Source organism: Aethalodelphis obliquidens, unplaced genomic scaffold, assembly GCF_003676395.1.
Source record: "Aethalodelphis obliquidens isolate GAN/ISIS:26980383/991018 unplaced genomic scaffold, ASM367639v1 scaffold21, whole genome shotgun sequence".
In the NCBI taxonomy this organism is placed as follows: Eukaryota; Metazoa; Chordata; class Mammalia; order Artiodactyla; family Delphinidae; genus Aethalodelphis; species Aethalodelphis obliquidens.
This window is the reverse complement of record NW_020837965.1, coordinates 17149714-17161464: the sequence shown is the minus strand read 5'-3', so window position 1 is coordinate 17161464 and position 11751 is coordinate 17149714. Positions and strand designations below refer to the sequence as shown.

The 11751-nt window shown below is 37.7% G+C and overlaps 1 protein-coding gene and 1 pseudogene across 2 annotated transcripts in view; one reads left to right on the top strand and one right to left on the bottom strand.

Moving 5' to 3' along the window:
* Positions 1-11751, bottom strand: part of GOLGA5 (golgin A5) — a 35966-nt gene that overhangs the window by 17636 nt on the left and 6579 nt on the right. For both annotated transcript variants that reach the window (XM_027120402.1, XM_027120400.1), the window contains exons 3-6: positions 7040-7267; positions 5931-6150; positions 5357-5480; positions 2584-2787 (exon numbers count right to left, since the gene is read on the bottom strand). In XM_027120402.1, the coding sequence (XP_026976203.1) occupies positions 2584-2787; positions 5357-5480; positions 5931-6150; positions 7040-7267 (776 nt within the window). The remainder of the gene's footprint in view (positions 1-2583; positions 2788-5356; positions 5481-5930; positions 6151-7039; positions 7268-11751) is intronic.
* Positions 9204-10190, top strand: LOC113627598 (non-histone chromosomal protein HMG-14 pseudogene; annotated as a pseudogene).

The window sequence follows — 11751 nt, the reverse complement described above, 5'->3', positions numbered from 1 at the left end:
AGTTTCTCCTTTTTATGGGTGATGTCTTCAAGCTTTTACGTATTTTTCAAATTTTCTATAATAAACATGATTAGATCTACATCTATATTTATACATCCATACCTCCATGTGGCTACACAGCAGACCCCTCTACTGAGCTCCAGGCCTACATTTCTGATGGCCTTCCTGATACTTGCACCTCGATGTCACATCAATTTTGCAAACTCACCATTATTTATCATAATCTCCTTCAATCCTAAACTGCTGTCTTTCCTTTTTTCCCTTTTGTAGTAGTACACGAGAACATCATTCGTACACTCAAACCAGAAACCTGGAATCATCCTAGATTCCATTTACCTTTTTCTCTCTTCTTCCAATTAAATCTCCAAGTCTCATATATTCTACCTCCTACATTTCTCCTAGCAGTCCCTGGTTTGTCATCCTCACTGCCACAAACTCAGATCAGGTCCTCATCATTTCTTACCATTATTTTTTATAAAAGCCTCTTCATCATCTACATCTCACCATCCCACTCCTCATCCCTTCAATGTAGTCAACAATTTACTGAGAACCTACTAAGGGCCAGGCACTGTGCTGGGGATTCAACGATAAACAAGACAGACATCCAGCACCACCACCCCCAACCTCTTCATGGCTGCAGCAGTTCTTACACCCAGATCTGGTCATGCTGCTCAAGTCCTCTGAAACCTCCCCACCCCCTACCATCACTTAAAGCATAAAATCAAAACTCCTCTGCACGGTATGCAAGGCCTTCCACAATCTGGCATCTGCTGTCATTGAGTTTTCTCTCCCATCTCTTTATCTCTAATACTTGATGCTCTAGCAACAGAGAACTAGCTGCAGTCTCCTTAATACACCATGTTCCCTCAGGCCCGCTATGTTCTGGCACAGGCTGTTCTACCTGAAATCTCCTCCCTACCATGAGTCTTCCTACTCATCCTTCAAGTTCCTCCTCATACAGCATCTCCAGTGATCCCTGACATCTCCAGGCAGGTTTTAAGGACTTCTTCTTTCAAGCTCCCATAGTACTGCGTCAATAATTTCATTTTATCAATTGCCTCAGTGTTGTCCCACTAAACTGAATGCTCCCTTAAGAAAGAGGACACATCTTTTGAGCTCAGTATCCTCAGCACCTATCAAAGTGCCTACTGAATAGTTAGGTGCTCAATTAAGTACCTCTTAGATGAATTAACAAATTACACTGATACAACACAAATAATTAGAAAGAAGAGTTTAGAGGAGATGGATATGATATTTCACAGAGGTAGAATAAAAAAGGGGGTCATAGCCAATAGGAGGCAGGCGATAAAGGAAAAAGGTGGAGTCAAAATGCCACTGCAGTTTCAAGCTTCACTGCCTAGGAAGGTGGCCATATCACTTATGTAAACAGGAGAATGGAGGGGAAGCTGATTTGGGGGTTGGGACATCCCACACAGAGAAGCATGGCAGGCATTCAGAAACCAGGTGGGAAGCTGGAGCCATGCTGAAGTCACATCAATGACAGAAGCAGAGTATATGACAAAGCAAAATAAAAAAGAATAACAAAAAAGGACAGAAGAAGAGGACCCAAGAGAAACAGCAGTAAAGAGAAGACAGAGAGCTAAGGCAGTACAAGTAACATTAGAAGGCAACTTTCAAGAAGGTAGGAGGGTTCACAGGGTCAAAAAGCTCTACCAAAATCAAAGTGGATGGAAACTAGTAAGAGGACAGAAAGCATTTAGGTCACTAAAGACTTTTGAGAAGACAATTTCAGAAATGTAGTGGGGACAGAAATTACATAAAAGAGTTAAAGTTAACATTCTAAAATGAAGATGGCAGATATTATACGTCTGGCAGATGTCGCACGTCTAGCATTAAAAGAAAGGAGAAGGACAGGGAAATGGATCGAAGTGGTCAAAAGAGCCAAAAGCAATGTTTTTAACAGTTGTTATGTTCTTCCTTGTTGATCCTCTTGAATTTTTCAGAGTGACTGGTCTAGGCCTCCTCCAGCTCTCAGATCTCCTCTCCCAGCTTTTTCCCCCTCCCTTAGATCTAAGACTGTAGTCATCTAATGTAGCTTTCAACTTCTCTTTCCTTTGCCTTTCTTATCAGAGTGAAGATGTGCCCTTTCATTTTTTTGAGGGGGGGGATAATTCTTCCACCTGTGCATTGATTCCATCTCCTTTCACCTCATTTAAGCCCTTTCTCCATAAGTCTGTCCTCTTTCTTCCTCTGTATCTTTCTCTCTGCTGCCTTCTTCTGGCTCAGCTTGCTCAACAGCACATGGTTACTTAGTGGAAGAAAAAAGACCAGATCTTGAAACACCTAACTGAGGAAAAAACATTGCTTTTGGTGATTAAGGTGACAGGTTGAAGACCTGAACTAGGGAGTGGCAGAATTAATTTTTTTCTTAAAAGGAAAAAAGTGGTAGGAACAGGAGACATTTCATCTTTTTTATAATATTTCTAAGAAGAGCAAGACACCTGAAGCAAGCCAGCCCAGTCAAACGGGAACAAAGTATCTCACAGATCTATAAAAAGTCTCAGAATGTCTCTCGGTCATCTGGCCTATCTTAACATTCACACATGTGCATCTCACGCTTACCTGGAGTATTCTAGTAGCTTTTTGCTTGTAGTCAATTAATTCCTGCTTAGAGGACTCCAAGTTGGACTTAAGCATTTTGATTTGCTGCTGTAGCTCATCCGCTCTCTTCTTCTCATCTGAGTATTTTCTTTCCGCCAGGGTAACTGCTTCTGCCAAATTCTGGCGCTCCGCTCCCATTTTATTAAGGCGTGCAGAAAACTCACTCTGTGACAAAGTTTATATTATACTTATTGTATCATTTTGCTTTGAGGTATACTTTACAACCATCCATTTAGACATCTTATGGGATTTATTAGCTCAGCCCAACAACATAACAGGGAGGTAAAAAAAGTTCTTCATTTGTTAGGAACTGAAGAACAGGAACTCTAAGGTTGTGGTTCCCAAACATGGCAATTCATCAAAATCAGTGAGGGAGTCTGTTAAAAATACAGCTGCCCAAGGCCTTCCTTGGGCTTAATTGAATTGGAATTTCCAAGACTGGGCTTGGGAATCTGTTTTTTAAGAAGTTTCCCAGGTGAATCTGGTCACTTGGATACTAGGTCTGGTCTGACCTAGCTGATAAATGAATAAAGGTCTACAGAAAACTAGAAAGTCTATTAGAAAACAAATGCAAGACACAAGTACACAGCTACATCTTTTCTAATATCATGGCTAATGTTTTTCCTTTATTTCAGTTTTTCTAATAAACTATTCCCTCTAATTTTTTTAGCTTAAGAAACTTTTAAAGTACACTCTAAAAAACACATGGTCTGTCCCTTAGCCTAAATTTAGTTCTGAGAATTATTTATATTTTACCCTTATTTTCAAAAGCTCCCATCACCAAAAAACTCAGAAGGTGAGACAGAAGTCAGAAAGCTTTCATGGTTACACGCCAATAACTAAAGCCCACAAACCTTTGATCCAATATTAACTCCTGTTTGGAAGGAAAGGAGCAAGAGGACCACTCAGTGAGGCACACTGAGCATGTGAAATGTGTCTGCAACTGAGAAGTGCATTTTTAAGTTTGTTCATTTAAATTAGTTTAACATAAATACTGAAGCTCAATTCAATTAATAATATTTATGGAGATATAATTCACATTCCATAGAGTTCACCCTTTTAGGATGTACAATTCAATGTTTTCCTGAATACAATTCAGTGTAGTGTTCTCAGAGTTGTGCAACCATTGCCATTATCTAATTTCAGAACATTTTCACCGCAAATAGAAATCCTCTACCCATACGTTCCCCTCCCTCCCAGCCCCTGGCAACCATTTATCTACTTTCTTTCTCTATAGATTTGCCTATTCTGGACATTTCATACAAATGGAATCAACAATATGTGGCCTTTTGTGTCTGGCTTTCTTCACTTAGGATAATGTTTTAAAGGTTCATGCGTGTTATAGCATGAGTCAATAATTCATTCCTCTTTATGGCTGAATGATATCTCCTTGTGCAGATATGCAACGTTTTGTTTATCCATTCAGCAACTGATGGACATTGTATTGTTTCCAGTTTGGGGCCATTATGAATAATGCTGCTATGAACATTCATGTAAAAGTTTTTGTGTGGACATGTATTTCCAATTTTCTTGGGTATATACCTCGGCGCAGAATTGCTGCAGCATATGGTGACCCTATGCTTAACTTTTTGAAGAACTGTTATTCTGAGTATGTTTAGAACAACTTTTTCACCTATAAATCTTATGAAATCTAAATACAGATCAAGTATTTCTAAAGAAAATTTAGCGAGTGAATTGAGATGTGCTGTAAGTGTAAAACACACCATATTTTAAAGAATCAGTATGCAAAAAAGATGTAAAATATCTCACGAATAATTTTTAACATTAACTACATGATGAGATGATAGTACTTTGGGATATTTTACTGTGGTAAATAAAATATATTAATAAAAAAATTTAAAAGCCTATATTACCTGTTACTTACTTTTAGGGCTGAACTATTTTCACCTGTTGAAAAGACAGTGAGCCAGAGGTTCTCAACCCTGACTACCCATCAGCTACACCCGCAAATCGTGTAAATCCAAATCACCAACACCTATGCCCTACCTCACACATGGGATCTGACTCCCTGGGAATGAAGACTCAGCATCAGAAAGTATTAAAACCACACAGGAGGTTCTAATGTGTAGACAGAGCTGAAAATCACTAAACTAGATGCAAAAATTCACTTAAGTGTAAAACTCTAAATAAACATTATGTACAACTTTCTCTTGAAATAACAGAACCAGATTAAATTGGAATCAGAAAAGGCTTAAATAAAAAGAATGAGATGCCTCAAATCAGTTTTTTTTTTTTTTTTGCGGTACTCGGGCCTCTCACTGTTGTGGGCTCTCCCGTTGCGGAGCACAGGCTCCGGACGCGCAGGCTCAGCGGCCATGGCTCACGGGCCCAGCCGCTCCGCGGCATGTGGGATCTTCCCGGACCAGGGCACGAACCCGCGTCCCCTGCATTGGCAGGCGGACGCTCAACCACTGCGCCACCAGGGAAGCCCTCAAATCAGCTTTTAATCAAATAATGGTAAGGCTGGCTGCACAACCAAATTAAATGAAAAGATGTATATATCTAATGAGTATTAAGTATTTTAATTGTTTTTCAACGTAGAAAATTAAATTTAGCAAGGATCAAGCTAAATTTTCAAATACTTAGTTTTTGCCACAGAAACAGAATTTTCTGAAATGCACTGCAGAATTTTATTACAGTAAATGTTAGGAACAGTGTAAAGCGATTCCTCCTCATCCAAATAATAAAAGAGCCCTGCTGTCCCCATTCTAACCTGCATTTGTTTATAGCTCTCCTGCTCTCTCTTCAGAGTGGCATCTGCTTCGTGCAATCTCTCCTGAAGAGTTTGTAGAGCTTGATTGTGCAGGCTACTACCTTCGCTGTGATCCTGCATTATTCTAAAAGAAAAGACATCACTTGAAATAACTCATTTCCACAGTATACAAATGAAAAGGTAGAATAATTTTTAGAGCACTGGCATATTAGCACAAAAAAGACGGTTTGACTAAAACATTCTTAGAGAATCTTTTTCTCTTTCAATGGACTGTAACCTATATTTTTAGGTATCCAAATATAAGCACACGCCACACATCATTGTATGTCAAAAGATTAATGACACTGCTCTTCAAATATTTTTAAATTCAGAATTTGCTAACAATGCATCTCAAGATTCAGATAATAAATCCATTTTAACCACACACATTTCCAGCATTACCAAAAGCCACATTTTCTCTCTTGTAAATTTACGAAGTTAAATTTTGATAAGACAGTATTTACTACCATGTTTATCATTACTTGCATTGATAAACATTCTAGTTCAGTTTCTCATTATTAATAGAGTTAGCTACCGTGATTTTTCACTCTGTAAGGCTTCCAGTGCTTCTGTGCGAGTATTCAGCAGCTGGTCAGCTTCTTGGAGTCTCACTTTCAGTACAGCCAGCTGGGAATCCTTTGCAGCCACCGCTTCAGTCAGGTCGTCTACTTGTGCTTGAAGTTCTCGAGTTATTCGATCACTCTTTGAATGGTCAACATTCCACTTTTCAACTCTTGCTCTTGCTTTGTTTAATTCTTTAAAGAAAAAAAGAAAAGGAAAGAAAATTCTCCATACAAGTAAACACATCTTTCTCAGAGCACACACAGATTCTCCTCTGAATCCCTTTAGTACTTATTGCCAAAATTAGAAGCTTACAAATATCTTCAACTTTTTTGCTCCAAGAGGGACCTCCATTTTCCAAGGCCAACATTCATATCTATATTACAGTTAATTGGCTGGAAACAGGCATGAAGCTAGCTGCTCTTCTACAAATGTCTTTTTCTGGAGATATGTCATAAAGCATTTGGGAGCCAAAATCAGTACACAGCCGAGAGTTCACAAGATTAAAATGGTCAGTGGATTTCTGGAGTTCTGCTACAGATAGGAAAGAATGCACATTCAAATCAAGGGTACACGATGTACACCCCAGTAAGACTAAGAGAAACAAAACCAAAACCTGAAGATAAACACCGGAAAGAAATGTTTCTTTCAATTACTGTGGCAAAAAGATATTCTTTTAACCTAGAAAATTGGTGCAAAAAAAGCAATGCAGTACAAAGAGGGCAATAAAAAAAAAAAAAAAAAAAATTAAATATTGAAGCAAACTGTACAGGGTCTCTGGAAAAACTATTTCTATGTCTAAATTAGTCTGGGTTAAAGTGAAGCTTCTTCTAAAGTCAGTCTAACAAGGCTTACACTATCTTCCTATTCATGGTTTCTAAAGAATGACCAAATAGGCCAGTGTTCTGTTTCAGGTGGGTGGGAGGATGACTGTTCCCATTTCCAAATCTGGGCCCTATATTTCTGTGAAAACACTATTTTACAAGTCCCATCTAAAATCTAATAGTTTAGATATAATCAAGTTTTTAGTTTATTTTTGAAATGCTAAATTCCTAACCCTTGGTAATTTAAATAAGGCTCTACCCTCTTGAGTTTCCTTGGATCTTTGAAGTAATGAGGCCATTTCTTGATTTAAAGACTGAACCTCATTCCTCAGCAGTTGATTCTCCAGTCGAAGATTAGACAGTTCATGTGATCTCCCATCATCTTTAGGCATTGGGTTGTGATCAGCACAGGCAGCACTTGATGATACATTTTCCTTTGAAGAAATCTCTTGGCCTTCATGGCCAGAATCTGAATTATTAGAGGCTTCTGTAAAAAAAGCAAATACATCTTTGTTACATTGGAATGCTCACTATATATGCACTAGAAGCTTACTGTGGTAGAATGCCTTTTGGCTCAAGTTGACTGCTATAGCTAAAACACCATAAAAAGTAAACTTAAATTTTTAATAGACTTCCCTCTGATGAAATTTCATTCTCATACATACAGCCTATAGATCTGTAAGGACCCTCGAAATCTGGATACACTGAACAAATGGTGATAAAGAAAAGATACAAGAATACAGTTCTGGGAAGGGGGAAGAAAAAAGCAGAGAAATTTACGTGGTTGGGTTTAGGTAAACAAGGGTTTTGGTCTCCCTTCTGTCTGTGAATCATTTTTGAAAAAAAGGGAGAAGTTTCAACATTGAAAATACTGGAAAGGCATAAAAGAACAGCTGTGGGTTTCGAGGCAAGGAGAGTAATAACAGGTCAGAGCAATTTGTTATATACGAAACTGGAGTCTAAACTGCCTTACCCAAAGAGATATTCATTAATTCAGATACTCATTAATTCAGTTTCATCTTGGTTTTGTTACTAAATGTGATGCAAACACACTTCTTACTTACTCCAAAAAAATTAAGTATGTGCTAAAAAATGAACTATATCTAAATGAAAAAGTTCTCAACATCTTTACTGATCAAGGAAATGCAAATTAAAACCAAAACAAGGACCAAAACACACCTGCTAGCTGGCTAAAATGAAAAAGACTACATAAAATGTTGGTGAAGATATGAAACAACTGGAACTCTTATAGACAGATTGCTGGTGGCAATATAAATGACATAAACACTGTGGGGAAGTATTCACAATTTCTTATGAAATTAAACATGTACCTACCTTTTGACCCAGTAATTCCATTCCTGGGTATTTATTGAACAGAAATAAAAACATTTTTCCACAAAAAGACAAGTACAAAAATGTTCATAGCACCTTTATTCACAAAAAACAAAAACTGGAAAATCCCCAATGTCCATAAAAGAGACTGGGTAAATTGTGGTATAATACTACAGTAAAATACTACACAATAAAAAAGAATTATTAATATACTCAATAACGCGAGTGAATCTCACTAACATGCTGAATGAAAGAAGTCAGCTAAGAAAGTATTCATACTATATGATCTCACTTTTTGCTGGCAAACGTGAAGTTTTAGAACAGACAAAAATAATCTAAGGGGAAAAAAATCAGAACAGTGGGTGCTTGGGGGATGCGTGGGGAGATCAACTAGAAAAGGACATGAGGCACTCTCTGAGGCAAAGGAAACATTCTTTATCGTGATAAAGGTGTGGGTTTCACAGGTGTAGCCATTTGTCTGTACAACTAAGATTTTCGCATTTCAATAACTTGTAAAAATGATGAGACAAACAGGGAAATTTGAATACTGACTAGATATTAGATGATACAAAGGAATTATTAATTTTATGGTGATAATGGCGTGATTGTTCGTTTTGAAAACTTGTATTTTTTAGAGTAAATAAAATATTTATAGAAGAAATGATATGAGATCTGTGATTTGTTCCAAAATAATTCTGTGGTGGGTAGAGGTAAAGAAAGAGATTGAAAATGAGATGTTATAAATGAAACAAGAATGGCTATGAGCTGTTGATTATCATCACTGGATAAAACTTAATATGGGGGTTGAGGGGAACCATCAGTCTCTACTTTAGTATATTTGAAATTTCCAAAATAAAGATTTTTTTTAATGAATAAAAATTGAGAAAATTTTAAAAATTATTTTTAATTTTATAAGATTTTAAAAAGAAATAAAGTATATATCCAAACCTGTAAGATATATCTAAAGTAGTATTTAGACATTTATAGCCTTGAATATTTACATTAAAAATGACAGAAAGAAGCTCGGGTGGGGGGAGGAGTGGCAGCGGCCAGGCAGCCCAGCTTTGCAGGCTCTCAGCGCGGCCCGCAGGCACCTGGCACGCGCCGGCCCCGCCGCCACGATGCCCAAAAGGAAGGTCGGCTCCGCCGAGGGGGCGGCGAAGGAGGAGCCCAAGAGGAGGTCGGCGAGGTTGTCAGCTAAACCGGCTCCTGCAAAAGTGGAAACGAAGCCAAAAAAGGCGGCAGGAAAGGATAAATCTTTAGACAAAAACGTGCAAACAAAAGGGAAAAGGGGAGCAAAGGGAAAAGAGACTGAAGTGGCTAACCAAGAGACTAAAGAAGACGTACCTGCAGAAAACGGAGAAACTAAAAACGAGGAGAGCCCAGCTTCTGATGAAGCAGGAGAGAAAGAAGCCAAGTCTGATTAATATCACACACCCGGTCCTATCAGTGGTCCCTGTCTCCCGTCTTGTACAATCCAGAGGAATATTTTTACCAACTGTTTTGTAAATGCAAGTTTTTTAGTAGCTCTAGAAATATTTTTTAAAAGGAGGGAATCCCACCTCATCCCATTTTTTAAGTGTAAATGCTTTTTTTAAGAGGTGAAATAATTTGCTGGTTGTTTATTTTTTGGTACAACCAGAAAATAGTGGGATATTGAATATGGGAGGCTTTGATTGTCTTGGGTGTCAGCTTAACATTCCACAGATGGAGGGTAGCTTTTCTATCCTATAATACAAAGCACACTAAATGTCAGTTTGAAGTCAGTTGTGCATTTAATGTCTTAAACACTTTAAATTACTTCTCTTCCCATGTTGTTTTTGGTAGAATTGTTTCCTAAAGCAAACCACTCACCCCTTGATCTTGGTTCTCCTGGGCAGAATTTTGTGCACTCTGTAACATCTTTGGTCGTGGTAGTCCAGTTCTTCTAGTAACTGTTAATGTGCTGTGAACGATGGACAATTTGAGTATGTAGTGTACATGATATTAAATTGTGAATTAGTGGGACTTACGATATAACAGCATTATCAATATTTGAAGATACTGGTACTTGATATCCCGTGAAGGAAAATTTGCCTCCAAATTTTAAGCTGGAAAGTCACTGGAATAACTGTTCAGAAAAGATTCACAACTGCATGATTTTTTAGATTTTTGGTACGTATGTTGAGAATTGTGTACAAATTGGAATGTCTGTGTACTGATCCTCAAAACAGCCAATAAAATTTCAATTATGAAAGAAAAATAAAAAGAAAGGTAGGGGGCTTCCCTGGTGGCACAGTGGTTGAGAATCCGCCTGCCAATGCAGGGGACACGGGATTGATCGCTGGTCCCGGAAGATCCCACGTGCCGCGGAGCAACTAAGCTCGTGTGCCGCAACTACTGAAGCCTGCACACCTAGAGCCTGTGCTCCGCAACAAGAGAAGGCACTGCAATGAGAAGGCAGCGCACTGCAAGGAGAAGGCAGCGCACCGCAACGAAGAGTAGGCTCTGCTCACCACCAACTAAAGAAAGCCCGCGCACAGCAACGAAGACCCAACGCAGCCAAAAATAAGTAAATAAAATATACTTTTTTAAAAATGAAAGGAATTAATGAGTTATGCACCCATCATAAGGATTACAAAAACAGCAAAATAAACCCAAAGAAAGCAGAATAATAAAGATCCGAAATTAACAAAATAGAAAAGAAACATACTAGAGGATCAACATAACCAAAAATGGTCTTCTGAGGGAGACACTGTAAACTATGTTATGTCAATAAATTTTTAAATGTACATGATGATGAAACGCATCAAACTGTATACCTTAAAAATGTGTAATTTACTGCATGTCAGTTATACTTCCTTAATGCTGCTTTAAAAAAACAAACATTTAGCAGAGTGCCAAATATTGGTATTCTTCACGTGGTATTTGTGATCAAGCTTTGATTTCTGCAGGGTTACTATAAGTGATTAGTGTCTGACTGTGTTAACATTTCAGCTGTGACATTATTTTCCTGAAATTAAGTAAAATAAATATAATCCTCCCGAAAGTATATGAAATAGACAAATTCTTAGAAAAAAATATTACTTACCAAAAACAGATTTAAAAAGAAATGGAAAACCAATTGAATCAATAGTTAAATCTTCCACTAAGAACACCCCAGACCCTGATGGTTTCACCAGTGAGTTCTAGCAAACATTTACTGAAAGTTAAGTTTGGTTTTAGGTTTAAGTAAATCAACTGATTTGTATACCATATTAATATTAAGAAGAAAAATCATGATATCTCAATACATACATGAAAAAAACACTGCTAAAATTCAACATAAAAACTCAAATTAGAAATACACAGAAACTTCCTTAACCCAATAAAAAGTACCTATGAAAAACTTAACACAAACTGAAACACTCAAAGCATTCTCTAAGACAAGGAACAAGACACAAAATTGGTTTTCAAGTACAAGCCAATGTAGTAAGGCAATAAAAAGAGTTTTTAAAAAGATAAAAGGGTTAAGCAGAAAACAGTCATTATCTACATATGGTATTATTGTGTTGTTGAAAATTTAAATGAACGTATAGAAAAATATGAAGCTTCAGAGCTATCTTAGGTTGCCGTGTGTGTGTGTGTGTGTGTGTGTGTGTGTGTGTGTGTGTGTGTGTG